The 15,161-nt window shown below is 46.4% G+C and overlaps 1 protein-coding gene across 2 annotated transcripts in view; it reads right to left on the bottom strand.

Moving 5' to 3' along the window:
- Nucleotides 1–15,161, bottom strand: part of LOC123771433 (uncharacterized) — a 910,720-nt gene that overhangs the window by 173,695 nt on the left and 721,864 nt on the right. For both annotated transcript variants that reach the window (XM_045763937.2, XM_045763939.2), the window contains exon 15: nucleotides 1,889–2,015. In XM_045763937.2, the coding sequence (XP_045619893.1) occupies nucleotides 1,889–2,015 (127 nt within the window). The remainder of the gene's footprint in view (nucleotides 1–1,888; nucleotides 2,016–15,161) is intronic.

Raw genomic sequence — 15,161 nt, 5'->3', positions numbered from 1 at the left:
TCGCATGGGTAAAAGTCACCCACCGTAAGACTTCTTACAACATTTGTAATAATTTGTCTTTATTTTGTAACAAGTACTAGTAACAAAGTCACCCATCTGGGGGGAATAATAATTCACTACAGAAAAAGCCATCCACCTGGGTAGTGAGACATCCTCCTGAGGACAACCTGCCCTCCTCAAGGATAGTCACCTTCCTGGGAAAAGACATCTACCATAGAAAAAAAGTAATTAAAGAAACAATTTCCCACCCTAAGACAAAAGATGCCCATCTTAAAGAAAAACTTTCCACTTTAAAGAGAAAACTGTGCTCTTTAAGACTGTTTTAAGGAAACAGCTGCCCACTTTAAGGAAGCAGCTGCCCACTTTAGGGAGCAGCTGCCCACTTTAGGAAGCAGCTGCCCACTTTAGGAAGCAGCTGCCCACTTTAGGGAGCAGCTGCCCACTTTAGGGAGCAGCTGCCCACTTTAGGGAGCAGCTGCCCACTTTAGGGAGCAGCTGCCCACTTTAGGGAGCAGCTGCCCACTTTAGGGAGCAGCTGCCCACTTTAGGGAGCAGCTGCCCACTTTAGGGAGCAGCTGCCCACTTTAGGAAGCAGTTGCCCACTTTAGGGAGATCATTCATTCCTCCTTCAGAGAAAATCTTACACATCTCAAAGAAAAAAAACATAGAGAAGATTTTACCCACCTAGACGAAGAAATCACCCACCAATCCCCAAGGGGCCTAATAGCTGAGTAGACAGCACTTCGGAATCGTAGTCCTGAGGTTCCGGGTTCGATCTCCAGTGGAGGCAGAAACAAATGGGCAGAGTTTCTTTCACCCTGATGCCTCTGTTACCTAGCAGTAAATAGGTACCTAGGAGTTAGACAGCTGCTACGGGCTGCTTCCTGGGGGTGTGTGACCAAAAGGAGGCCTGGTCGAGGATCAAGCCGCGGGGACACTAAGCCCCGAAATCATCTCAAGATAACCTCAAGAAATCCTAGACGATGAAACCACCCACCTAGACGATAAAACCATCCAACTAGAAGAAGAAATCACCCACATTGAAGAAGAAATCACCCATCTAGAAGAAGAAATCACCGACCTAGAAGAAAAAATTTTCCCACATGCAAGAAGAAAAAAATCACCCAACATAGAAGAAAATCACCCCACATCTATAACAAGAAATCATCCACCTAAAATAAAAAATCACCCACCTAGAAGTCTTCACTCGCAGCCCTGAATCCCCCACCAGAAGGAAGTCACCCACCTGAAGGAAGTCACCCATCTGAGAAAGTCACCCACCTGAGAAAGTCACCCACCTGAGAAAGTCACCCATCTGAGAAAGTCACCCACCTGAGAAAGTCACCCACCTGAGAAAGTCACCCACCTGAGAAAGTCACCCACCTGAGAAAGTCACCCACCTGAGAAAGTCACCCATCTGAGAAAGTCACCCATCTGGAGAGTGATGCCCCTGGGTGTGGTGGACGTCACTCACCTGGAGGAAGTCACCCATCTGGAGAGTGATGCCCCTGGGTGTGGAGGACGTCACTCACCTGGAGGAGGAAGTCACCCATCTGGAGAGTGATGCCCCTGGGTGAGTGGTGGACGTCACACACCTGGAGGAAGTCACCCATCTGGAGAGTGATGCCCTTGGGTGTGGAGGACATCACTCACCTGGAGGAGGAAGTCACCCATTTAGAGAGTGATGCCCCTGGGTGTGGAGGACGTCACTCACCTGGAGGAAGACACCCATCTGGAGGGTGATGTCCCTGGGTGTGGAGGACGTCACTCACCTGGAGGAAGTCACCCATCTGGAGAGTGATGCCCCTGGGTGTGGAGGACGTCACTCACCTGGAGGAAGACACCCATCTGGAGGGTGATGTCCCTGGGTGTGGAGGACGTCACTCACCTGGAGGAAGTCACCCATCTGGAGGGTGATGTCCCTGGGTGTGGAGGGACTGTGCAGCTGGGTGGAAAGCTTGGATATCCTTGCGTCCAGCTGTTTCATCTCGCTCATCAGCTGATCCATCGTGGTCCTGTCAGGTGGTGGAAACATTGTTAACGCGTATACTCTGGTATAACCCTCTAGTATGCTGTGGTTATACTACAACACAGAGGTTATACTCTGGTATAACCATCTAGTATGCTGTGGTTATATTATATGGCGAAGGTTATCCTCTGGCATAACCATCTAGCATAATGTGGCTATATTATAATGTGGAGGTTATACTCTGGTATAATCATCTAGCATGACGTGGTTATAACACAGGTTATGCTCTGTTATAACCATCTAGTATGCTGTGGTTATATTATAATGCAGAGATTATACTCTGGTGTAACCATTTAGTATACTGTGGTTATATTAATATGCAGAGGTTATACTCTGGTATAACCTTTTAGTATGCTGTGGTTATATTAATATGCAGAGGTTATACTTTGGTATAACCATCTAGTATGTTGTGGTTATATTATGACACAGGACTAACACTGGTATAACCAACTGGTATACTGTAGCTACTACAATTAGGATAACAAGAGCACTGTCTAGTGATGACGAGTATGGGGAACCAATCACAGCCCAAGAAGTAAGGGGCGCTATGAAAAAGGGTAAAAGTACAGCATCTGGTGAAGATGGCGTCACCTACGACATACTCAATGCACTGTGTGTCTGGGAATCCACTACTCCACCTGTTTAACAAGTCATTCCTAAGTGGAGTGCTGCCCACACCATGGAAACACGCAATAATTATTCCCATACCGAAGCCCAATGACCCTGGTAATTACAGACCTATCAGTCTCGTGTCATGCACTTGCAAGATGCTTGAAAGGATCATCCTAAACCGATTGTTGCACAAAATAGGCAGGTTAGGGGAGGGGGTCAATGGATTTGTTAAAGGACGGAGCACAGCAAATTGTATAGTTAATTACTTGGCTAATGACAGGGCTAGGTACTCTGTATTTGTTGACATCAAAGGAGCCTTCGACAAAGCACAGGGGATTGGGATCCTGGACGAGCTTGCATGCATGGGTGTCAAGGGGAGATGTAACACCCATGACCCCCCCCCCCCTTAGAGTTCACACCCAGGGAAGCCTTCTCCAAGAGGTCAGCCCAGATGACCTCTGGATTATCTTGTATGTTGATTAAAAAAATTCCTGGGTTAGTCTTAGTCAGCTAGTTTCAAGTATGTAATATTTCATGATACTCTTGTCAAACATTGCAATGGAATTAGACCCCAGATTCTTATGTGTAAACATCCATGGATCTCCCCCTTTTAGCCAGGTCAAAGGTCAGTCACACACGTAATTAATAATTCCTCTCTTGAACAGTGTATGGTGAATGTCAAACAAGTTTAATGAAAATTCTTGAGTGTTTGTGCACGTGTGGCCGACCTCTTTTCGATCTAGGTAGCAACAGCAAATCTCCCCCTTCCCCCCTTTTTTTTTTGGGGGGGGGGGTGTATATATATTGGTCCTGTAGAGACTTAGGGACAGAGAGCGGGACACCGGGATCGAGAGCGGGTCTGTGAAGAACATCTCACAGCCAGGGAGAGACAGAGGTCTTAAGGTAATGTGTGTGATCTCTGAGGTTTTGTTCCATGTCTAAATTTCTTAACTATTGGCCAGTGTTAGAGTAGGATTTATAGTGGTGTTTAGTATAATTTGGTATCTCAATAGACTTTTGTTAAATTTCCCATCTGTGTCAATTGTTGAATCCTCTTAGCCTTTTGGTTATAGTGGGCTGACAACTGTCCCATAATTAATGACAGTCATAGAAAGTACTCTCCAAGTCAAGCAATGTTTCTTGCCTCGTTGCTTGATATAGTCTCAATGATCAAAGGCAGATGGTGGCAGCGTTTTTAATCGTGTGTAGCATTTCCTTGTTGGCAGTGTACCTTTTGGTTCCGGTGTAGCCATCATATGTCAGCTCATATTACAGCGTTCAATAACTGTGTTCCCAAGTGCAACCGATAGGAAGTGTTACTCAGGATAAGTAGTAGTGTTTACATTTATTAGTTTAGTATACATTATAGTGGTGTTCCATTATAGTGATGTTACAGAAACTCATGAAATGGGTTGAAGACTACCTCACAGGAAGGAAAGCCAAGGTTTGCTTCAATGAAGCAGTCTCCAGAACAATGAATATGAAACTCGGGACCCCCCAAGGCGGAGTCTTAAGCCCTACACTATTCAATGTACTTATGAACGCCATTGCAAATATTGATTTTCCGGAAGGAACACAACAAGTGGGATATGCAGATGATGTCCTAATACAAGCTCCCACCTTGGGAAAAATTGAACAGTCCATTGAACTCCTTGGAAGGAAATGTATTGAACTCGGTTTCACTCTCTCCACAAACAAGACGAAGGCATACTCTCATCACAAGCGGAGAGCAAATGAAGAACTGCAAATTAATGGTGTAACACTTGAATGGGTTGACCACTATCGGTACCTTGGCGTCACTGTCGGCTCTAACAAGGGAAAGAAAGAGGAGCTCAATCAACTCATAGGAACATGCAAAAGTCGACTCAGGGCACTGAAAGCTATGACCTGGAATGGATATGGAACCTCTATTGCCGTGCTTAAAATGATGTACACAGCCTATGTGCGCTTCGTCATAGACTATGCCGCACCAGTTCTGTGCACCTACTCCCAAAGCGATATGAAAAGGCTTGAAAGCATTCAAAATGAAGCCATGACAATCATTCTTGGAGTTCCAAGAACTGCCAAAACGTCTAATCTACGAGAGGAGTTGTCCTTTCCCAGTGTTAAAAGCAGAATTAAGGAGCTGAATGCTAAGCTTGCAATTAGTATAGCCAGAGATCCCCATTACAATGATATTGCTAAGAAAAACTGAGCTCTGTGCTACTTTCAGCAGGAAACAGGAGAAGCAAAAAATGGCATCACAGATCAGTCTGCTACCTCGAAGAGCTTCACCTGCTTGAGCAAGCCCGTGAGCTCCTGCCTGTATAGAGGTTACCTCCCTGGGAGGATGACTCATGCAAGATCATCATCAATGAAATGGCAATGAAAAAGTCCAACATGTTACCACAAGAAATGAAGCATAAGTATCTCGAGGAAATTTATAAAGAAGCCGGAGATGAACTAGATCAAATCTACACTGACGGGTCATCTAATCCTGTCAATGGCAGGGCTGGTGCAGCATACACGGTAATCAAGAAAAATACTTTCCAACGCAGAAATGAAGAAAAAGCACGTATTGAGAACTATGCTTCTTCAACGCAAGCAGAGGTAACTGCCATTGTTATGGCGTTAAGGTTTCTTGAACGGAACACTAATGGTGCAGTGATTTGCACCGATTCAAAAGCAGCACTGCAAAGCCTAAGTAAAAATCGGGCAGAAAATCTTGCAATAGTCGCTGAAATTAAGAGAGCTGTGAGAGTACTTACCAATCAGGGAAGAGTCATCAAGTTTCTGTGGATCCCCTCCCATGTTGGGATATGTAGGAATGAACGAGCAGATGTGCTGGCTGCTGAAGGCGCTGAAGGAGACCATATTGAATACTTCATACCCAAGACTCTACTACAAATTAGAGATATTGTCAGGCAACATCACCGTGACAAGGTAACTGAGGAAAGGAGGATAGAAGCACAAACCAGTGAATCTGTAAGATGGTACAACATGGTTGCAGCTGGCAATCCCAATCATTATGCCCGAAGAGGAGAAGGACGAGGGAGAGAATCAGTAATAGCAAGAATCCGTCTTAGATACAAATATCCATGGAGATATGGAATGGAAACAACAATTGACCAGCGAAGTTGCAGAATCTGTGGTGAGAGTGATGGACACCGCCTTGACCACTATCTACGTGAATGTGAACACCTGAGAGACATCAGAAGTATGTGTAGAATAATAAACCCCACATTGTTTGAGTTAGGAAAACACTATTTGTCAAATATTGATACTGTTCTTAAAAGATTTCCCCATTTTGCACCCGCAAGATAACGTAAGCTTTTAAGGGTTGATAAATGTTAATCTTCTTGTTTGAGGAGCTGTTCACTTGAGACAGTTAAGCAAGTCCCAGCTGTGTCTGGGTACAAGTGACAGGATGAACAACCCAGCGGGTTTTCTTCCTATTGGGGAGTGTTGTACATGCTGCTATGGCGGTAGTGTTCACTCACAAGATGAGTGGCACTGTCCAATAAACTCGGCCCCTCGGGGCAAAATTAAAAAAAATTTAAAAGTGACAGCTTCCTCCACACCTTTACCGGAAATTTGTTAACAAAATTGGGACGTGTATCCTGCTGGCTGTAATTGTAATTGGCCAATATTAAATTGACCCAATTGTAATACTTCCCCTGATACTCCACCACGACCCCTGACACTGCACCACGACCCCTAACACTCCACCACGACCCCGACACCCCACCACGACCCCCGACACTCCACCAAGACCCCTGACACTCCATCACGACCCCTTACACTTCACGACCCCCGACCCCCCCCCCACGACCCCTGACACTCCACCACGACCCCCGACACTCCATCACGACCCCGACACCCCACCACGACCCCTGACACTCCACCACGACCCCCGACACTCCATCACGACCCCTTACACTTCACGACCCCCGACCCCCCCCACGACCCCTGACACTCCACCACGACCCGCGACACCCCCCCTCACGACCCCTGACACTCCACCGCGACCCCTGACACTCCATCACGACCCCCGACACCCCACCACGACCCGCGACACCCCCCCCCCACGACCCCTGACACTCTACCACGACCCCCGACACTCCACCACGACTCCCGACATTCCATCACGACCCCTGACACTTCACTACGACCCCTGACACTCCACCACGACCCCAGACACTCCACCACGACCCCTGACACTCCACCACGACCCTTGACACTCCACCACGACCCTTGACACTCCACCGCGACCCCTGACACTCCACCACGACCCCTGACACTCCACCACGACCCCTGACACTCCACCACGACCCCTGACACTCCACCACGACCCCTGACACTCCACCACGACCCCCTGACACTCCACCACGACCCCTGACACTCCACCACGACCCCCTGACAGTCCACCACGACCCCTGACACTCCACCACGACCCCTGACACTCCACCACGACCCCTGACACTCCACCACGACCCCTGACACTCCATCACGACCCCCGACATTCCATCACGACCCCTGACATTTCACTACGACCCCTGACACTCCACCACGTCCCCCGACACTCCACCACGACCCCTGACACTCCACCACGACCCCCTGACAGTCCACCACGACCCCCTGACAGTCCACCACGACCCCTAATACTCCACCACGACCCCCGACACTGCACCACGACCCCTAATACTCCACTACGACCCCCGACACCCTACTATGATCCCTGACACTCCACAACGACCCTTGACACTCCACCACGACCCCAGACAGTCCACCACGACCCCTAATACTCCACCACGACCCCCGACACTGTACCACGACCCCTAATACTCCACCACGACCCCCGACACCCTACTATGATCCCTGACACTCCACCACGACCCTTGACACTGTACCACGACCCCTAATACTCCACCACGACCCCTGATACTCCACCACGACCCCTAATACTCCACCACGACCCCCGACACTGCACCACGACCCTGACACTCCACCACGTCCCCCGACACCCACCACGACCCCTGACACCCCCCACGACCCCTGACACCCCCCACGACCCCCGACACCCCCCACGACCCCCGACACCCCCCACGACCCCTGACACCCCCCACGACCCCTGACACCCCCCACGACCCCCGACACCCTACGCTGACTCCACCCTCGGGGGCAGGAAACACAACAACAACAACAACACCACATGATAGTAGCAGACAACACCTCTCACACCAGGAATAAGACCCACGAGTGAGTGAAGACAGTGTTCAGAGTAAAATATGGCGCTGCTTCATATTTTCCAGACGCCATGATTTATTTACCAATGCTTTTACCAGAGCATCTTTACCAATAAAGACACTCTCTTGATTCTGAAAAGCAACAGAGCATCTTTGTTAAATAGTTAAGCTACACTGAACACTGGTTCTCTAAATGCTTGCTACGCAATGAAATCTGGCCAGTGTATCAGTATTTACGGTGTTCAACTCGACACGACAGCCAGTCTGAGTGAGAGATTCCGGCTGGGTGGGATCACATTAATATTCCTGGCCCAGCCTGGCCAGACCCGCGGGCCAGTGGCCGTGTTTACAACCCTTCCTCACCTTTATATCTTTATAAATTCATCAAAAGCTGCGCGAGTTCCATGACCTTTACCTCTGAGGCAGTGACCTCCACGCAATGATGCTCATGTGAATGCTTGTGTGTTTGTACCTAACAATTCTCTAACAATTTCTAATAATGCACGAAAGAATTAGGGGCATTTGTGTTTAATGTGATTATTCACCGTGTGCTTACTTTTGTCTTTGTTTTACTTATGAGTAATACTTTACTATACAACTGGGACATCGGGTGAATGAAGGGCAATGGCAATGGTTTATCCAACTTAAATTAACACTTGTATACATACTCACTACACATACACTTGCATACATTCTCACTACACATACACTTGCATACATTCTCACTACACATACACTTGCATACATTCTCACTACACATACACTTGCATACTCACTAATACCAACACATACACTTCCATACATACTCACTAATACCAACACATACACTTACATACTCACTAATACCAACACATACACTTACATACTCACTAATACCAACACATACACTTACATACTCACTAATACCAACACATACACTTACATACTCACTAATACCAACACATACACTTACATACTCACTAATACCAACACATACACTTACATACATACTCACTAATACCAGCACATACACTTACATACTCACTAATACCAACACATACACTTACATACATACTCACTAATACCAACACATACACATACATATTCACTAATACCAACACATACACTTACATACTCACTAATACCAACACATACACTTACATACTCACTAATACCAACACATACACTTACACACATACTCACTAATACCAACACATACACTTGCATTAGGTCAAGAGGTGGCCGCTATTCCATCAGTTGACCAATGAATGGTGAAACACCCGACTCCTTGTTGCCTGTTAAATCTTCCCCCAAACAATGTCTCACGGTAATATCTTCCTTGTGTGCTTCTTAAGGTCGGGGCTGGACGGTAGAGCGACGGTCTCGCTTCATGCAGGTCGGCGTTCAATCCCCGACCGTCCAAGTGGTTGGCCACCATTTTTTTCCCCCATCCCAAATCCTTATCCTGACCCCCTTCCCAGTGCTATATAGTCGTAATGACTTGAAGCTTTCCCATGATAGTTTCCTTCCCTAAGGTCCGGGGCTCTACACCGGTGCTGTGTACTCTTGGTCAGGTGGGGCTCTACACCGGTGCTGTGTACTCTTGGTCAGGTGGGGCTCTACACCGGTGCTGTGTACTCTTGGTCAGGTGGGGCTCTACACCGGTGCTGTGTACTCTTGGTCAGGTGGGGCTCTACACCGGTGCTGTGTACTCTTGGTCAGGTGGGGCTCTACACCGGTGCTGTGTACTCTTGGTCAGGTGGAGCTCTACACCGGTGCTGTGCACATTTGTCACAGCTGCGTCACAGCTCTAGATAAGGGTGCTGTCTTCAAGTAACCTTCACATCTTTCCATAGCTGTGTAAAGCAAAGATCTCGCAAAGTTTGAGAGAAGGAATAACAACCATTTTCTATACTTTGGAGCATAAGGAATTAGAACATTACACTCACTACCCCGGGGACAAAAGCAAAAGTTACATAGTTCACAGTGAAATCACAATGGCGTGATATATCTGTAACGGTTCTATTGTTACGTAAAGTATGGTGACAATAAACACAAACACTAAGATAATATATATATTTGGTCGAATATACAGCAGTACGCAGGTGATACTTTGATGTGTGTTGAGCGCACTGAGCGTCGGTACGGTATCTCGCAAGTGTCTGTTCTAGACCACACTTGAAAGTAGACTAGTTATTATTCGCCACTCTGCTGCTTTTATGCTCGGGCAGCACCTCAACGTTCTCCAAAGGTTGACAGGAATAGTATGTGGAAGTTGGGAAAGGTTTGGGTTCCATAATTAGTACCAAGAAGAGCTTTGCTTCTCTCATTAGGCTAATGCGTTTGGAGCGAGTATATTATTGGGATAATCTACTCGCTACATATCAATGAAATCAGTTTGAGACAATGGAGTGACTTGAACTCGCGTTCTGGTGACTCCCAGACACCTGCCTTCCCATGAACGCCATTACCATAGGTCAGTCTCATGCTGGGAGTGTCGTCTCGAGAACATCACTCCATCAGTGATCATTCACTCCGAGGCTGACTCGCATCTGGAACTTGTTCGCTCAACAGGTTGACACACGGGAGATCAGGTCAACTGATCACATGAAGGCTCTGGCACACAGTTGGCTACAGGCTCATCCTCTTCCTTATATGATTGGTTCCTAATGTTGTTAATGAATAATGGCTATTCCTACTGATGCATATAACAGACTCATGAAATAAATGGGCCTCTAGGAGTAGGTTTCAGCTTAGCTGAGGTGGTATGACAGCTCTTGCTTGCAGATTTACCAGGTTCCTTGTTCGAAATTTCCTTATGTGATAGTTTCAAAGAACAGGCTCATGAAATAAATGAGTCTCTAGGAGCAGGCTTCAGATGAGCTGAGGTTGGATAACAGCTCTTCCTGGCAGCTCCACTAAGTACGTCATTTAACAGCCCTTATAAACATTAGTCTAAGTTAGAAGAAGAAGAAGAAGAAGGAGGAGAGAGAGAGGGCGGGCGGGGAGAGTGAAGAAGATGTGAGTTCTTCGACACATTACGGCACCTTAGGCTACATGCAAGGCATGAAGCACTAAGCATCACAGATAATAAGAGGCCATCTTTAAGAACGGACTCAATATCAGTTGGCCTCAATAGAGCCGAATGTGATCGCTACTCAGTTGGTGGCAGTGTACCTCCGGGTATAATGTGCCTGATCCTTCCTTGTGGAGTGTCTCCTTCAGCGATGTACTACAGCTCATCCCAGAAGCTCAGGGAAAATACCAACTGCTACGAAGGTCATTATTTAATAGCTTGCAGAAATGTCTACGAGAAGTAAACAATGATCATAACAAGACAGTAAGATGTTACTGGCAGAGATAAGTGCCCAAAATCTAGTGTTCATTAGGAAGCTGGCATCTTAGGGATGTAATGAGACTAGTTAACGACCAGAGGGAGCCACGGGCTGAACCACAACCAAAGCAGCGAAGACATTTTGGACCCTAAGGTGCCTGGCATACGGTGGATGACAGCAGGGGGGGGGGTGGAGGGAGGGAGGGAGGGAGGGAGGGAGGGAGGGAGGGAGGGAGAGGGGAGAGAGAGAGAGAGAGAGAGAGAGAGAGAGAGAGAGAGAGAGAGAAAGAGAGAGAGAGAGAGAGAGAGAGAGAGAGAGAGAGAGAGAGAGAGAGAGAGAGAGAGAGAGAGAGAGAGAGAGAGAGAGAGAGAGAGAGAGAGAGGGGGGGGGTGGAAGAGATGCTCTGTAGAGCATCACCATATTTGAAGAAATAAAAATTATATATATATATATATATATATATATATATATATATATATATATATATATATATATATATATATATATATATATATATATATATATATATATTTTGGTAGCAGTCTTTCCTGTAGACATATATTATTAAATATGACCGAAAAAGTAAGATTAATAATTCTAACACGAATTTTCTCGTTCTTACGTTTCTTTTCACTGTTGATGGGAATTCAAAGATCAATTCTCCAAAATTCGTTTTTATTTCTAGTCTGACGCGACACTTGAGCGCGTTTCGTAAAACTTATTACATTTTCAAAGACTTTAGTTTACAAACACACAACTGAAACTGAATAGAGCTTACACATCTTCGATTTTATATCTACATTTGGGTGAGGTGGATGAGGTGAAAACAAACTTTCAACAATGGGTATTGAATGGGTATTAAATTCAAACACAAGACAGAACACGAAACAATGGGTATTGAATGGAAGTAATTGTAGAAAGCCTATTGGTCCATATTTCTTGATGCTTCTATATTGGAGCGGAGTCTTGAAGTGGGTAGAATATAGTTGTGCATTAATTAGCTGTTGATTGCTGGTGTTGACTTCTTGATGAGTAGTGCCTCGCAGACGTCGAGCCGCCTGCTATCGCTGTATCTATCGATGATTTCTGTGTTGTTTGCTAAGATTTCTCTGGTGATGGTTTGGTTGTGGGAAGAGGCTATATGTTCCTTAATGGAGCCCTGTTGCTTATGCATCGTTAAACGCCTAGAAAGAGATGTTGTTATCTTGCCTATATACTGGGTTTTTTGGAGCTTACAGTCCCCAAGTGGGCATTTGAAGGCATAGACGACGTTGGTCTCTTTTAAAGCGTTCTGTTTTGTGTCTGGAGAGTTTCTCATGAGTAGGCTGGCCGTTTTTCTGGTTTTATAGTAAATCGTCAGTTGTATCCTCTGATTTTTGTCTGTAGGGATAACGTTTCTATTAACAATATCTTTCAGGACCCTTTCCTCCGTTTTATGAGCTGTGGAAAAGAAGTTCCTGTAAAATAGTCTAATAGGGGGTATAGGTGTTGTGTTAGTTGTCTATTCAGAGGTTGCATGGCGTTTCACTTTCCTTCTTATGATGTCTTCGACGAAACCATTGGAGAAGCCGTTGTTGACTAGGACCTGCCTTACCCTACAGAGTTCTTCGTCGACTTACTTCCATTCTGAGCTGTGGCTGAGAGCACGGTCGACATATGCGTTAACAACATTCCTCTTGTACCTGTCTGGGCAGTCGCTGTAGGCATTTAGGCACATTCCTATGTTCGTTTCCTTAGCGTAGACTGCAGTGTGGAAACCTCTGCTCTTTTCCATGTCTGTTACATCTAGAAAGGGCAGCTTCCCATCCTTTTCCATCTCATAAGTGAAACGCAGCACTGAACTCTGCTCAAATGCCTCCTTCAGCTCCTGCAGATGTCTGACATCAGGTACCTGTGTAAAAATGTCGTCAACATACCTGCAGTATGTGGCCGGTTTCAAGTTCATGTCGACTAAGACTCTTTGCTCGATGGTACCCATGTAGAAGTTTGCAAACAGGACACCTAGGGGAGAACCCATGGCGACCCCATCTACGTGCTTATACATGTGCCCATCCGGGCTCAAGAAGGGTGCCTCTTTAGTACAAGCTTGGAGTAGTTTCCTCAGAATATTTTCTGGTATGTCAAGTGGAGTACAGGCTGGATCACGATACACTCTGTCGGCTATCATCCCGATTGTCTCGTCCACAGGTACGTTGGTGAACAGCGATTCTACGTCCAACGAGGCTCTTATCCCTGTGGCCCGTGTGCCCCGCAGTAAGTCAACAAATTCCTTTGGAGACTTCAGGCTGAAGGCGCAAGGAACATAAGGAGTCAGCAGGCCGTTGAGTCGCTTCGCCAGTTTGTACGTGGGTGTGGGTATCTGGCTAATGATTGGCCGAAGTGGGTTTCCAGGCTTGTGTGTCTTGACATTTCCAAACACATATCCAGGTTTATATTCCCCAATGATCTTTGGCAGGTGGAGTCCGGATTTCTTGGCGTTCACAGTTTCGATCAGTTTGTTGACCTTTGCTTTCAATTCGGCTGTAGTGTCCTTCGTTACCCTTTGGAACTTAGTTTGGTCAGAGAGTATGAGGTTCATTTTCGCCAGATATTCGTCTTTTCTGAGAATGACATATATTGGCGACTTGTCACCTCTCCTGACAACTATCTCCTTGTTCTCACGAAGGCTTTTAGCTGCCACTTTGAGCTCGGGGGACAGTATGGTGCTTCTGTAATTGCCTCGATTCTTTCCTCCTTCTGCAATAAGTTCTGCTTGTAAGGTATCTTTGGTAGTGACCTTCTTTTGTGTCTCGAGGTCGAATATGTCGTCCAACAGAATTTCCAACTCTACTTTCCGGGCCATCTCACTCGGTCTGGACATAACGTGACAGTTTATGCCCAGATTTAGGAGAGTGACTTGGTCCTCAGTGAGGTTAATTCCTGCAAGGTTCAGGAAGCCATCTCTTGGTCGTGGAATTGCCATAGGTCCTCAATATAATGTTGTTACATTATATGTAACATTATAATTAACATATAATGTTACATTATATGTTAATCTGGCGAAAATGAACCTCATACTCGCTGACCAAACTAAGTTCCAAAGGGTAACGAAGGACACTACAGCCGAATTGAAAGCAAAGGTCAACAAACTGATCGAAACTGTGAACGCCAAGAAATCCGGACTCCACCTGCCAAAGATCATTGGGGAATATAAACCTGGATATGCGTATGGAAATGTCAAGACACACAAGCCTGGAAACCCACTTCGGCCAATCATTAGCCAGATACCCACACCCACGTACAGACTGGCGAAGCGACTCAACGGCCTGCTGACTCCTTATGTTCCTTGTGCCTTCAGCCTGAAGTCTCCAAAGGAATTTGTTGACTTACTGCGGGGCACACGGGCCACAGGAATAAGAGCCTCGTTGGACGTAGAATCGCTGTTCACCAACGTACCTGTGGACGAGACAATCGGGATGATAGCCGACAGAGTGTATCGTGATTCAGCCTGTACTCCTCTTGACATACCAGAAAATATTCTGAGGAAACTACTCCAAGCTTGTACTAAAGAGGCACCCTTCTTGAGCCCGGATGGGCACATGTATAAGCAAGTAGATGGGGTCGCCATGGGTTCTCCCCTAGGTGTCCTGTTTGCAAACTTCTACATGGGTACCATCGAGCAAAGAGTCTTAGTCGACATGAACTTGAAACCGGCCATATACTGCAGGTATGTTGACGACATTTTTACACAGGTACCTGATGTCAGACATCTGCAGGAGCTGAAGGAGGCATTTGAGCAGAGTTCAGTGCTGCGTTTCACTTACGAGATGGAAAAGGATGGGAAGCTGCCCTTTCTAGATGTAACAGTCATGGAAAAGAGCGGAGGTTTCCACACTGCAGTCTACACTAAGGAAACGAACATAGGAATGTGCCTAAATGCCTACAGCGACTGCCCAGACAGGTACAAGAGGAGTGTTGTTAACGCATATGTCGACCGTGCTC

The sequence above is a fragment of the Procambarus clarkii genome, chromosome 76, assembly GCF_040958095.1.
Source record: "Procambarus clarkii isolate CNS0578487 chromosome 76, FALCON_Pclarkii_2.0, whole genome shotgun sequence".
NCBI classification, from domain to species: Eukaryota; Metazoa; Arthropoda; class Malacostraca; order Decapoda; family Cambaridae; genus Procambarus; species Procambarus clarkii.
The sequence above is the reverse complement of the archived record's forward strand: the minus strand, read 5'-3'. Positions and strand labels throughout refer to the sequence as shown.